Source organism: Camelina sativa, chromosome 17, assembly GCF_000633955.1.
Source record: "Camelina sativa cultivar DH55 chromosome 17, Cs, whole genome shotgun sequence".
Taxonomy (NCBI): Eukaryota; Viridiplantae; Streptophyta; class Magnoliopsida; order Brassicales; family Brassicaceae; genus Camelina; species Camelina sativa.
This window is the reverse complement of record NC_025701.1, coordinates 32,248,638-32,264,255: the sequence shown is the minus strand read 5'-3', so window position 1 is coordinate 32,264,255 and position 15,618 is coordinate 32,248,638. Positions and strand designations below refer to the sequence as shown.

General features: G+C 35.7%; 1 protein-coding gene and 1 pseudogene across 1 annotated transcript; one reads left to right on the top strand and one right to left on the bottom strand.

Moving 5' to 3' along the window:
- The window catches only part of LOC104759993, a 17,861-nt pseudogene continuing 2,910 nt past the window's right edge, over positions 668-15,618 (bottom strand).
- On the top strand, positions 1,236-3,498 carry LOC104758609. Its single transcript, XM_010481501.2, has 2 exons — positions 1,236-1,608; positions 2,672-3,498. Exon 2 carries the CDS (start codon positions 2,674-2,676, stop codon positions 3,403-3,405), a length of 732 nt encoding a protein of 243 aa, XP_010479803.1. The 5' UTR covers positions 1,236-1,608; positions 2,672-2,673; the 3' UTR covers positions 3,406-3,498.

The following is a 15,618-nucleotide window of genomic DNA, read 5'->3' as shown; positions in this document are numbered from 1 at the left end:
ATTTATTTGCAAATTAAAAACTCCTAAATCGACATAGGGTCTTGATTTTTTTTTAAGTTTCTGCAAATTAAAAGTTTAAGAGATTTATAATCTCTTGCTTTGAGAGTTTAACGAGAACTGCAACTAATAATAAACTAATCAAAAGTGTTTGACTAGTGTTGTATTGTTTAGCACACAAGCATCATATACTTAGTGGGTTGCTTGTGTTATTTATTTATTTATGCAACTCAAAACAATTAACGTGAACAAGTTTGGTTTTGCGAAACCCATATGCATGGTCTTGCTGGTTTTTTGTTTGTTTGCAAATAATATATACCGAGTGTTGTTTTATTCACTTGATTATTAGAGTCATTTCACGACTTGATATACTGTTCTGAACAAAGCTTTGTGTTTGTGTTTCAGACATGGCCAGTGAAGACTTGAACGTCTCCACCGGAGCTGACGTGTGTGTGGTAGTCACAGAGGCTAATGTTGCCGAGACCACCATCAATGGGACTGGGACTGAAATCCAGTTTTGTACTCTTCCTCCGGTGAAAGTAGCGGTACTTGAGCCGATACCAGCTGCAGTCCCTGAACCGATGACTACTTGTGCTATAAGCGCAGGATGGATGCCAGAAAANGTTTCTTATTTTAAGAGGCTACAGTAAGTCTTGAGACCAGATAGATCTTACCTTCCGGATCCCTCGCAGGTGAACTTATAGTATGCTTCAAAATCAAAGGGGTTAAAGAGGCGAGGATACTCGGCATCAACCATCTCCTCCGGTGCACTTATCAAATCCTCGGTGTTTGGCATAGAGAAAAGTCCAGCTGAGTACCTTGTTTCCGTCCCCATCCTCACCACACGGTGAACCGCAGATTGCACCCGGCCGTTCAACAGTACCTGAAAACATCTTTACGCATCATCATTATCTATTGAAAAGTATAGTAGAGAGAAAAGGTTGGGACTTACATGCAGAATACTTCCACCAATGACGAGGAATGAAGAATCTTGAGAAGGGTTGGCTTTGATCCAGTGGCTACCGTCTTTGGTTCTCACCTCTAACCCTCCGTCTGCTACATCGTTCTGGCAAACTATGGTGAGCACATTTCTATCTGTATGAGCCTCCATGCCTAGCTCCTCCTCTGTTTCATCAACTCCTCTGTATTTCATCATCCGCATTAGGCATTTCGTCGACTTGAGATGTTCGTGTTGGACCTCAATTTATTTAAGCTTAGTGGGCTTAATAAAATTGGATTGTGTGAATGAGAAATTAGGCCTTAATGGTTTGGTCTTGCTCAAGTTGGAGCTCCAAGAGAAGTGGGTCAGATTGGATAGAGTCAAAACTCTGTTTCACGATCCGTGAGACTCGGTCTCTTTGTTTTCGTGATCAAGTGGAGAGTTGTGGAGAGTTGGATTTCTTTGTGAGATCGTCGCTTCTTCACGTCCACCTCCTAGATTTGCTATGGACTTGGTAAAGTTGTGGAGAATCAATTTCAAACCCAAGTCATCCAAGTCCTCTATATATACTCGTTGAGTTCTTCTCTTGACAAAACAGTGAATTGACGATATCAAAGTCGCTTGTTCTCACACACAGCAAAAGCAAACAACATCCAGCAATCTCTCACAAAGTAAGTTTCGAGAGTATCGTAGAAGTGAAGTTCGTATAGAGCCGGTGTTTGAGTGATTAGCAAACCCGGTTGTGTATGGTTGTATCCTGGGACTCTTGTAACCATTAATCCCGTCGCACTGCGGGGGTTTCAAAGAGTTAAGGAAAGAGATTTCGGTCTCGCCTCCATTCTTCCCTTAACGTTTGTGTTGTTATCTCTTATTCAATACCTCTTACGTAGTGTGGCAAATTTCTAGCTCCTACATTTTTAACTCTTTGAATTCTGTTGTTGTTCTATAAACATCTAACAGATTGATTTGAGATTTCATAAACGTTTAAGGAGAAGTTGTGTGTATATTCACAAGTTTTTACCACAGTTGCGATTGGGTAAAAAAAAAAAAACGTGACGAGAGCTTGAGAGCCTCGGACCTGTTCTGTTCTTTTGTGAAAGGAGAAACAGAGTGTGTATTGATTATAACCCAGCATAAGATCGTGATTTTAAGGCTGAGTTAAAACTGCAATTGGTTTAGATTTCTTGTTTGTAAAACCTGCTGCTTGCATTTGTTTTATTTGCTGTTAAGAATTGCGATTCTAAAAGCTATTTTGAAACCAATTGTTGTGTTATTCAAAACCTGCAGTTTGCATTGAGTTGCGATTCATAAACTGCAGAATTTTTTGTTTGGATTTATTTGCAAATTAAAAACTCCTAAATCGACATAGGGTCTTGATTTTTTTTTAAGTTTCTGCAAATTAAAAGTTTAAGAGATTTATAATCTCTTGCTTTGAGAGTTTAACGAGAACTGCAACTAATAATAAACTAATCAAAAGTGTTTGACTAGTGTTGTATTGTTTAGCACACAAGCATCATATACTTAGTGGGTTGCTTGTGTTATTTATTTATTTATGCAACTCAAAACAATTAACGTGAACAAGTTTGGTTTTGCGAAACCCATATGCATGGTCTTGCTGGTTTTTTGTTTGTTTGCAAATAATATATACCGAGTGTTGTTTTATTCACTTGATTATTAGAGTCATTTCACGACTTGATATACTGTTCTGAACAAAGCTTTGTGTTTGTGTTTCAGACATGGCCAGTGAAGACTTGAACGTCTCCACCGGAGCTGACGTGTGTGTGGTAGTCACAGAGGCTAATGTTGCCGAGACCACCATCAATGGGACTGGGACTGAAATCCAGTTTTGTACTCTTCCTCCGGTGAAAGTAGCGGTACTTGAGCCGATACCAGCTGCAGTCCCTGAACCGATGACTACTTGTGCTATAAGCGCAGGATGGATGCCAGAAAAGTTTGATGGGAACGGGTTCAAGGCGTGGCAACAGAAAATGTGTATCCTTCTGACCATGTTGAACCTAAATAAGTATGTGAAAGAGGACGCACCAGTTCTCTCACCGGAGAATAAGGATCCGCTCTACCTTGCCAGCGTGAATACGTGGAGCCATGCAGATTTTCTATGCAAGAGTTATATTCTGAGCTGCTTGACAGACCCGTTGTACGTTGTATACAATAAGGTCAAAACTTCTAAAGACCTTTGGGATGCTTTAGAGAAAAAGTATAAGGTCTCGGATGCAGGCTTACTAAAATATGCTATGGCAAACTTTTTTGACTTTAAAATGGTCGATTCAAAACCTATCATGGAACAAGTGGAAGCACTGCAATTTCTTAAGAACGAGATAGATTCTGCGGGGATGTTGATTAGTGAAAGTTTAATGGTCAATCATCTTATTGAAAACCTCCCTACAAGTTGGTTGGATTTCAAGAATTATCTTTTTCATAAAAAAATGTTATTTCCCTCGAAGACTTGATTGTCAAACTGCGAGTTGAATCACTAATCCGCATCGAGAAAAATGTGGACGTGGTGTAGCATGGATAATAATGGATTTGTTTGTGATGGGTTATCTAAGGTGTCTACAATAATGATGTAACCGAGGCTTTCCACCTCGAAGAAGAATAAGTTACAGTCTCGAAAGAGAAGAATAAATTGTAGTTGGTTTCTCTTTTCTTAATAATGGAAATTTCAGTTTAGTTTTCATTTGGTGAAGTCTTTTGACTTTTGCATGAATGTTTTTTAACTCAAATATGCAAAGTGAGTTAACGTGAGATTTGCATGAGACTTACGCCATCACCAACATGGGAAAAATGGAATATATACATATATGTATATTGTTTAAATTCACATAAATTGGTGTGATTTAATTTTGTAACTCTCTTTAATGATTGTACAAAATATTTTTTGTTTATGTGGAAAAAGATGAATTAAATGTTGAAGGGTTAGTCTATAAAATGTGGGGGGGAAGCGTTGCTTACCACAAATAATAATCTCAACATGATACCACAAAAAATTATTAGAAAGTTCATTATTTTGGATAAAGCTCAAGAGGCTATGTGAATTTTTGAACTTTGAGGATGAGATATCCTGAAGTAGGAAAATTCAGTGTCAATATTATGTGTACACTATTATAGCAATTAGCTATTTTTTGGACACTGAATAAATGATTAAATGATAAATCATTGGATTATCAAGAGGAATGGATAGCCTAGAAATATAAATTCAGCTTGGTGGAAACCCAACCTATGTGATTGGAGATCCCAAGATCTAGGTTCAAAAGGGACAACTAAATCAAGTTGAGTTAGAGTTGAACACTGTAAGACTATGTCTATACCCAGTTCCTAAAGATAAAAATAAACAGTGTTACCTGTATGAGTTGAGGTTAAGTATTAGCTTTTAATGATATACCATAGTTTTGAGATATTCATGGAGTATTTACAGGATGCTTCTAAAAACAAAACTGATGGAAGGTCACCTAGTGAGTGTGAAATGGGGCCGTTTCTAGGAGAATGAAAGAGAGGCTATACTCTCCAAGTTCACTCATGATCCCAGGAATGTCCAAGGCCAAAATGGACACAATAGAGAACTAAATCTCTACGAGAAGATGTTGTTGCGCGATACCTGTTGTCTAGGTTTACATTAAAATCTTGGTGGTTCAAGACATAATGTTCACCTCCCGGCCAAGTAAATCCGACAGATATTAAAAATGATGGGTTCAAAGCTGAAAAATGCTACCTTTCAGATACAATAACATTTTTGTATACTCTCGAACATCTGTCTAGTCTAGTCTAAGTTGTGTCTAGTCTAGTCAAGTCTAGTTAGTAAAAGTTTTTTATGAGTCTTCCTATGTTTAATTAGTAATTTCTATTCATGTGGGGGATTGTTGGACCTTAATTTATTTAAGCTTAGTGGGCTTAATAAAATTGGATTGTGTGAATGAGAAATTAGGCCTTAATGGTTTGGCCTTGCTTAAGATGGAGCTCCAAGAGAAGTGGGTCAGATTGGATAGAGTCAAAACTCTGTTTCACGATCCGTGAGACTTGGTCTCTTTGTTTTCGTGATCAAGTGGAGAGTTGTGGAGAGTTGGATTTCTTTGAGAGATCGTCGCTTCTTCACGTCGCCCACCTCCTAGATTTGCGATGGACTAGGTAAGGTTGTGGAGAATCTATTTCAAACCCAAGTCATCCAAGACCTCTATATAAACACAAGTTCAAGTCTCATTGAAGCCGATCACCGATCGAGAAGATAAAAAAAGACTTAGAACAGAAACATCCAGCAATCTCTCTCTCAAAAAGTAAGTTTCGAGAGTATCGTAGAAGTGAAGTTCGTATAGAGCCGGTGTTTGAGTGATTAGCAAACCCGGTTGTGTATGGTTGTATCCTGGGACTCTTGTAACCATTAATCCCGTCGCACTGCGGGGGTTTCAAAGAGTTAAGGAAAGAGATTTCGGTCTCGCCTCCATTCTTCCCTTAACGTTTGTGTTGTTATCTCTTATTCAATACCTCTTACGTAGTGTGGCAAATTTCTAGCTCCTACAGTTCGTCTATGTAGTTTTCATCGATCTCGAAACTCTCCATAACCATTCTCCGGATCTTGAAGTCCAGTTCTGATACATTCTTGGTAAATGAGAGAACCGTGTCGCTGAAGAAACAGAGCTAATTCTCACCAACTCTTTAGAGTTTTGATCTGTTTTTATAAACATCATAATGAAAGAAGCAAATATTTTAAAGATCATAAAACCTGAAATTCTTGTTGCCTTGAGGCCAAAGCTTCTGAGTAAAGGCTTTGACGTTCTCTTCATTTTCTGAGCTTAAGAGCAGGTTTGTTTCCAAACTCATTATACTTTGTTGTGCTCACAAAGCTGTTCTGGAGGGTGGGTGGGGATATGTATAAATAACAACAACTACACGTTTCTTATGTTATGACAACACATTGCTTGCTTTTGTCTATAATGTAGAAACGTAGAAAGACTAAATTAAATTGTCTTTATCTTTGTAATATAAAAATTGAGAGCAATACGATAAGATCAAATCATTGAACAAAAAAAAAGATTTAGAGTTTTCTTTTGTCTTTTTTCAAAAGATCCTGAATAAGGGATTTTGTTAGCTTATCATAACATGTGGATAGATAACACATAAGTGACGAGGTTTAATTTTAGTTGGGAATCAAACAAACTTACTCTTAGAAAGACATTTATTCTGATATCCTCAAAGCTCACAGTTAGTCCTGAGAGAAGAAAATATGCTCCCATCCAACAGTACCAATAGAGACATTTGTGGCATTATCAAACATGGTAGAAATGAAATCATTGTGTGTTTAAAAGGAAGTTTCTTTTAAACCATTTTGAAAATGAGGTTTTTATAAGAACAAGTGCAAAGTATAATACTCACAGATTACATTACAAGTATGCCACAATATAATTAGAACATTTAGCCTTGATTGTGTCGACTTGGGCACATGGGTTTCTTTGGTGGCATTAAAAGACCAATCCTTTGTGTACGTCTTACTTTTATGAAAATGAGGTTTAATAAGAACAAGTGTGTAGTAGTACAATACGCATAGATTACTTTCACACATTTTGCCATGATAGTTAGAAGATTTGATTTGATTTATAGTCTCTCTGTTTGTTATTGTTGATGGTTATAATTAACTTCTATGCCATGATATGGATTTCTTTGGTGGCTTAGAAATTAATTATAACCTAACATTGTCTTGTTATTTCTGAAGAGCAAGAGTGATACACAAATCTCACATAATTTTGTAAATACTATATTTTTTAGTATTCAACTAACATTGTCTTAACATATTTCAATATAGATGTAGCATAGACTATATGTTTATAAGAAGTTCAATATGTGTATATGATATCTATATATATATATATATAGATGAAATGTTATTTTTGCAGCATAGACTATATATATATATGATGAAATGTTTAATTTTTTTAAATCTAAATTGTCTTCTTTCTTAATTTTTTTTCTTTGGGATATTAGTACTGCATATATATTATGAACATCATGATTTATAGTTTTATTTTCAATTTTACTTGTCATCTTAAGATATGTAGCATATTTCATGTTTAGCTTCTACATTTGTATTCATTTTAAAATAAAATTTTCACATGAAATTATTGTTATAAAATTATTATTTAACTAATTTTCAATTTCTATTCACTTATTAATATTAAAATTCACTAGACTACATTGCATTGGAGGAACAACAAGGAGTGTGTCCTTATGAGCTGGACAGAAGACGCACAACCTACATTGCATTGGTGGAATCCAAATCTGAAACTAAATCAACAATCACAAAGTCTACAGAGGTACCCCTACAATCTTCTGTAGGAGCTTTCTTGCAGGTATTTCAGTAGTTGAGTATGTAGCAAGCTGTTGCAGCGAGAGTGTGGCCCGTTCAGCTATAAAAGAGTCTCGAACTCTGTTTGCAGGCATATCCATCAGAGTGGTCAAAGAAGCCTTCACGCATCCCTTGCTTGCCCAATCCATGTGTACCCCCAGCTCAACAAACCTAGCATACACTTTAACATCCAAGACAGCGTTTCTTATCTTCTTCGTGCAAAAATCTCTTTCTATTTTATCAGCCAGAATCTATGATATGTGATGGTACCGTAATGTCTTTGGCAGCATATTCCTTTTAACAAAAAAAATTATTTAGACCCCTCTAAATTTTTTATCTGGCTCTGCTATATATATCTTATATAATATGAGAAGGTTTTTCTCAACGTTTACTATGAAGATGACGCTTGACATGTTATCAATCTGACACATGTATTCTGTTGTTGTTTGGGCCTAATAAACTAAATTCATTTGGGAAGTGTCTTTAGTCAAGTGGTTACAGCACCACCTCTGCGACTGATCCCACCGGAGTTCGACTCCACTAAGTCGCGTTACCCCGCGTTGTAGGGATTGGCTATGAATCGGGCTTTGTCGATTCAATGATGACAAAAAAAAAAACTAAATTCATTTGTATTTTGAACTTAATTAACTACATGCCCATAACAACAACAAAAAAAAAACTCTCAACATTTCCTTCTTCCCTTCTTCAATCACAACCAGTTTTAAACCTTTCCCATCTAAAGCCATCACTTATCGGTGTGTGGTTTCATCCTAGAAAAAAAAAACTGAATATAGTTTATTGTAAAATTATAACTATGGGTTTCAATCTTATGTATGATTCATGGGCAACAAAAGATTCTGAATTATGTAAAAATTGTATTGCTGGGTGTCAATTATATAAATGATTCATAGGCAAGAAAAGATTCTAAATTATGTTAGATTGTGGGATGTTTCTGTGTTCTCAAAATTCTCTTATAAATTCATAATTGTTTTGGCTCAAATTTTAAATTTTGGGTTTCCATTCATGGGTGTAGTTTCTGGCCTTTAATCTTATATAATATAATGGTAAGATGTTTTATGTAAGTAATTTAATAATTGCTTAGTCATTTATTTCTCATTAGATCTTACCAATTCGTTTTTCATAAAATTAAAATTCAATCTCTAATTATTCTCCTTTTAAAACATTTTTTTTTCAGTCATTAGGTTCCAGTCAAGAATTATATTATTTTTATATATTTTTCAAATTGCAATATATATTTTTGAATAACTTTTTATATTTTTTTTGCAGGTTATCCTGTTTGTTGTTAGCATTAATACTACATAAAAAAAATTATGTGATAATGTTTGACAAATTTATTTATTTATTTATTAGAGTGTTTATGTATGCATTTCCTAATTTTCTTGGGCCGGTCCGGCAATTTTATATGCCTTATGCCAATATTGTTTTTGAAAACCATTACTATTATTATAAATAGAATCATAAAAATAGTTTAATAAAATAGATTCTATGTCCATAAACCTAAATATGTTAGTTTTGCTTGCTCACATTTTCTTTGTCTTTTCAATGTTTTCATTTTCATTTAAATATATATACAAAAATAAATATTATATTGCTTAATCACTCATTATTAATTTAAATCTCTTCAAATATGGAAATATTTTTTGTTAGAGTTTCAAATTTGTTTTTCAAAATTAAATTTTACTTTAAAACTCATTAAGAACAAGTGTTCATTCGCTCCTAAATCTAATGCTCATCCACCCACAAACAATATAAAACTGTAATATACAGTCAAAAATAAAATACTATAATGTTCCAAAATGCTTAGTATTCAAATAGACTAACAGATTTACAGAACAATTAAAAATAAATATTATTTCAAACAAAATATTTTTTTTAAAAATATATAACAATAACTTGTATTATTATATTATAATTTTTTAAAAAAATATTGACCCTTGCTGGTATCTCTTAGTTAATTATTAAAAATAGTTGGCACAAGTTCCAAACAAATTAAAAAAAACTTACAAACAACATAAAAAAACACAACGGAAAGTGTCTTTAGTCAAATGGTTATGGTACCACCTCTGCGACCGATCCCACCAGAGTTTGATTCCACTAAATTGCGTTACCCCGTGTTATAGGAATTGACTATGAATCGGACCTTGTCGATTCAATGATGACAAAAAAAACAACAACAAAGAATCAACCCCTTACATAATAAAAAATCGATTCTTAGTTAAGTATTTTTAGGATTGTTTGACACAAAAAAAAAAAAAAAAAAATTAAGTATTTTTAGGATCGATTCTGGTCTCATATGTGTCTGTCTCTGATTGGTGGCTGAAATTAACAAAAGAAAAAAAAATCGATGGAAGGTTTTGTTTTTCCTCTCTTCCTCTCTCTTTCATTTCACGAGCTGATCCCAAAATGGTTGAATTTTTCTTAAGTCGCAATCCGTTGAATTGAGAGAGGAGATGAGTCGGAAATGCGTGAATTTTCCTCAAGTCTCAATCTTCTAAACTCCTCGACGCTGTCTCTGAAGTTGGTTTTAAACCAACCGATCATTGTGAATTCATATAGGGTTTGGTCTCTCTCTCAATTGGTACGATTTATAACTTGTCTTTGTGTATATTGTTGTAGATTCGTGGTGGATGATGCTATTATGATCGATATCGCTGATTTGTTTCTTCTTCTTTTTTTGTATGTCTCTAATTAGGTCTGTCAAGTCTAGGCTCCTCTGATGCACAAGGCTGGAGGACATGTGGTTTACTCAGGTTTTTGTTCACTTTCCGTTTGGGATATCTCTTTGTTTTTATAAACTTGGTTATGAAGTTTGGCTGCCATCATGAACTTTTCAAATATGATTTGGTCCTTCCTTTAATTTCCTTTTCAATCTAATATGCAATGCTTTCTTGGAATGTGACAATATGCTGGTGTCGTCTCTTTCCATATTAATTGGTATACTCTCACTAAGTTTATTGTCTTTTATTCCTTTTAGGTTGATCTGGAGCATAATCAGTATAGATCTTTTCAAGGATTAACATGTTTGATGCAAATCTCTACCAGAACGGAGGACAGGACAGGTTTATGTCTGCAATCTTTTTAACACAGGACAGATTTGATTTCTGGTTGTTTTGTAGTTTAATTATTGTGTACAGCCGGTTTAATAATTTGTTAGAAGAAGAATATGATTTTTGCAACATCTCTCTGCAAATCGTTCTCGATTAACTTTTATTCTGTTTTCATTGTCATCGTCGCACTCTTCGTTCAATTTCTATTTTGCTACTTGGCTGCAGATACCAAAATGCAGACTGGAGAATATGACCCCTTCCGGATGTAATGCCAAGGTTTGTATATTCTCTGTCTAGTCTCTTTCATTATTGTTTTGCATTGGTTGTGTTGAGCTCACACATTATTGTTTCATTATAGTTAGCTTTATCAGCTAAGTTGAGATTCTCCGCCAAAGACTACTGTGACCATATGGCACTTGTTCGTGCCTTTTAAGGGTGGAAAGATGCTGAAAGGGAAGGATCGGCTTATGAGTTCTTTTGGAGGAATTTCCTGTCAGCTCAGACGCTTCAGGCGATACATTATCTGAGGAAGCAGTTCAACTATATTCTGAAAGAAGCTGGATTAGTACATGATGATTCAGCTCTCAACAACAAGCTAAGTCACAACCAGTCCCTTGTTCGTGCTCTGGCCTATTCCCCGGAATAGCATCTGTTGTGGTAAGTCTAAACTACCTATGTCTCTTGCTAAGTCTCATTTCTTATGTCAGAGAGTTCGGTGAAATTACATATTGTCCTTCTCAACTTAGGCTAAACCCGTGCATAATGACTTCTACTATATAATACATAAAGCTTGATTCATCACACGCTTATTTTGTCTTCATTAAATATAACAAATTATTTATGATGTTATCATATACACCAACTTCATCGAACGTAACAGCAAATCAGCAATGCATGCGTTAATGATTTCTGGTGGTCCGTTGCTTGCTTCGGCCAAAAAACTTCATGAACCACTCATGCTTGTACGAAACCATTATGTATCCCATCACTAATCCAAATACAACTCCAGGTGCAAAGCCTAAACCTGCTGCTACCCAACTGAATGATTCTTCTTCTTCTTCTTTTGTCTCCATCAGTTCGGGTTGTAGTGGTGTTGACGCTTTGATATCTCTACAAACATCCTTAAGGGAAGGAACATTATGTCCAAGGTTTCCTTCATAGGAGGAGCAATTTTGCCGTCGAAACTGTGTGCCTTGTGGTATGGAACCTACAAGCTGGTTATGTGAAACGTTTATCCAAGCGAGAGAAGAGAGGGTCCCAAGCTCAGGAGGAATCTCACCAGAAATCTTGTTTTGGGATAAGTCTAGTGACTCTAGATTCGTCAGATTTGCCAAAGTAGGTGGGATGTGGCCTGTGAAAGCATTGTTAGACATGTTGAGAATACGAAGCTCCTTAAGCAGACCAACGGAATCAGGAATTGGTCCATTGAATTGATTTCCTGAAAAATCGATGGATGTGTAGGTTGTCAGGATGCGTTCCATCTCCATTGATACTCCTTTACTCATCAATACAAGTGAAGAATAGTATGTCATATTTGGACTCCGAATGTACTGTGGTTCTATATTATTATCTCTATTTGAGGACATCGCAGTCCAGTTCAGGAAGTAATCAGATGGCAATGTACCAAAGAAGTCATTATATGATACATCAATGATTTTCAACTGAGGAAATCCAAACAAAACCCCTTCAGCGTTCTGTATTGTGCCATGAAACTTGTTAGAGCGAAGGACAAGGACTTGAAGCTTCTGCAAAGAATTCAAGTTGAAGGGAAACACGTCGTTGATTGTGTTGCTTCCCACGTTTAAAACTTTCAAGGCAGAGCAAGAAGAAAGAGAAGCAGGCAGTTTCCCCGTCATTCGGTTGTGACTAACGTCAAGTGTTATTAATCTCTTGGCGTTCTGAAATATTTCAGGAAGAATCCCGCTGAGTCTGTTGTTACGAAGATTTAGATACGAAAGATAACTCATCATCAGAGTCTCTAAACACCTAGGAATTGAGCCGTGGAGATTGTTGTCTGATAGATCTAGAACCTCTAGAGAGCTTACTCTACATACTGATCTAGGTATCTCCCCGGTAAAGTTATTCTTAGAACCCGTAAAATAATAGAGATACTTCTAAGACGGGATGTAGAGTGGTCCTTGGAAAGCATTTGAGCTTAGATCAAGATCAATGATTCGACTCTCAGGAGAAAATTTGAAGGATCCATTGAAACCGCTGAGAGAGTTGTTAGATAGATTCAACTCGAACAACGTTGGCAGTCTCCACAACCAGTATGGTACTTGACCTTTGATTTTGTTGTTGGAAAGATCTAGTTGTTGTAGATTTCTTCCGTTTCTTATGGACTCAGGGATTTCAGTGATGTTGCAGCCGCGCAATAACAAATGTGCCAGTTCTGATGGAAAATCCGAATCATAAGTGATGTTTGCTGTTGACAGAGGGATGCCTGAGAGTGATAACCAGTAAAGCTGCTTAAGAGGCGAGAATACATTTAATCCAACTCCTGGACCAACGACTTTGTTGTAATTTCTACTTTCAATAGCAAATAATTGTAAATTAGGCAAGAAGAGAGAGATATTCCCAATCCCAGTAAAGTCGTTGAATTCGTTATAACTCAAACGGATCGTGGTCAATGAGGGAATCTGGACTAGGGATGAAAGAATGACTCCCGTAAAAGGATTATCATCAGCATAAAAAGACTCTAATTTGGAGAATTGGCTGATGATTGGTGGAAGGGAACCTGTGAACTGATTTGAAGAGAGAGAGAGAGTTCACGTAGTTGGGTAAAATTGAGTATCGGAGCTGGCAAGTTTCCGCTGAGCTTGTTATGCGAAACATCAAAATATGTCAATTGTTTTAGATTGCCAATTGAAGATGGGATTTCACCAACAAGATTATTCCAACCAATATTGAGAATAGAGAGATGAGAAATGTTCCCAAGTGAAAACGGAATTTTCCTAGAGAACTTAGATCTGGAAAGGGACAAAGAAGTCAAATGTTTGAGTCTGCTAATGGAGTCAGGTATGGTACCTGAAAAGGCTGTGTTTATAATGCTTAGCTCTACCAAAGAGTTATTTCCAAGAAAAACAGGAAGACTGCCTGTCAGATTCAGATTAAAGTCTAATATAATGGACTGTAGGCTGGGTATGAGAAGAACACTACTTGGAAATTCTCCAAACAGGTTGCAGTGAGAAAGATGTAATGACCTTAGAAATCGCATGTTTGAAAACTCATGTGGGATTTCTGAAGAAATGTTTACATAGCTCATATCCAGTTCTCTAAGATTCCTCAAATTTTGAGCAAGTAGATGAAGAAAGGATCCATTAATGGGTAAATCGAGAAAAGAAAGATCGAGAGACACCAACTTGGTTAGCTGAAGAAGCTTGATTGGACTTTGGTCTGATAGTGAAGACCGGGAGAGATTAAGTCTTTCTAGCCCCATGAGTTTATCAAACTCAGCTGGGATTTGCGAATTGTCGAAATTGTTGCCAGCAAGATTCAGATCACGGAGATCACGCAGTCTAAAAAGACTACTGCTCGATTTAAGTGGGCCATAGAGGCGGCCGTCACTAAGGTCTAGTCCGATCACTTTCCCTGACTTAGAAGCACATGTGATGCCATCCCAAGAACAACAGTCACTTTTATTCACCCATGATTTACGCCAAGAACAACAGTCAGTTGTATCCCAAGAGGAGAGATTTGAGTAGTCGATCAAAAACTCAGTCTTGAACTCAAGAAGAGCATCCCTTTGGTCGGAATGACACAAGTGTTGTGTAGAAGAAACAAACGTGTTTAGAATACTTGAAATGAGAACAAGGAAACAGATGGAACGAAGAAGGAAACTCATTTTCTGATTAGATAAGAAAGCTTTCATACTTGTGAAAATGAGAAAAGTAATATGAAGTAGTGATGGTAAATTAGTGTTGCAAGCCACCAAATATATATATAAAAAACAAACACATGAAGGTCCATTGACTTGATGATTTGAAAGTCTTTTCGACGAAAATTCTTCTCCACTAAAAGTCTAGTCTTTTCGACGAAAATTCTTCCCCACTAAAAGTCTTATCATAAGACTTATGAGTCATTCCAAATCCAACAGACTTGACTGTAAAGAGCATGAAAGCAAGATGGCGACTAAACTCGTTCTTGACGTCCAAAGACCAATCATGTTTAGATATTTAGAAATTAGAAACAAAGACACAAAAATCAATCTCCGTGCGCAAAGTAGAAAAGTCTAAGAGCATGTGCATCTGCGTCTTTTTACTTCGTCCCTCATAATTAAATGGTTAAATTTAAATCGAAATGTAGGAATTATGAAAGAAACGTACCTAGAAATGGGACGTATATTTGTCTGTCCTCCATAACACGTGGCGGCGTGCGGTGAACCTAAATTCATTCCGTTGCTATTTGTGTAATAATTGTATCGTATAATTGATACTTTTGATCTATATCATTAATTTATGAAACTTTAAAGGCTTCCAAATTTCATATACGAAGTTTTACTATAATATAAGAAAACTTAAATAAATAAATAAAAAAGTAAAGGTTTTACTATGACTCAAAGTCAACCAAAAGAAAATATGGTATGGTAAAATCTAAATGTTATGAGAGCATGCATAATACTTCATAATATGATTGTCGAGGATGAACGAGGAACATACAGTTACCGAAACATTGTTTCTGAATTTCAACACGGAGAAGATGTGGATCAAACATATACCATCGGTGCCGCCAGTTTGGGTTCCAATATGAGCACTACGATTACTCGTCTTACAAAAATTCGGGATAAAAAAGTCTATGAACGGTTAAAAAAAGATTTGATTGAGCATATTTGGACTAACTTTGGACATCTTCCAGATAATGAAGATTAATTAAAAAAATTCTATGAATTTAATAAAATGTATGTTTTTATCTTTGATGTTTGTATAGTTTATGTTTTTTATCTTTCATGTTTTAATTGTATTTTTTGTTTTTTTCAAGTTTTTGTAACTTTGTAATTTTCTTATGTTTTTAATATCAATGTTATATATTTTATTTCTATTAAAACTTTAATATGTTTTTACATATTTATTTAAATAAATAATTTTTTAAATTATAAATACTATGAAGGACCACACTTTCAAGGACACCAATGCTATACAAAATTTAAGAAACTCTCAAAATATGAATAAAATAATTGAAGGACCAAAATTCTGTCTCAACCGATACACATGCCCTAAGTGCCATGTGGCTAGCCCTCCAACTTCAGATGGGACCCCCCCCCCCCC

Bases quoted from the DNA above. Each gene is read 5' to 3' on its own strand.
- LOC104758609 (XM_010481501.2), top strand. From the start codon at position 2,674: ATGGCCAGTGAAGACTTGAACGTCTCCACCGGAGCTGACGTGTGTGTG.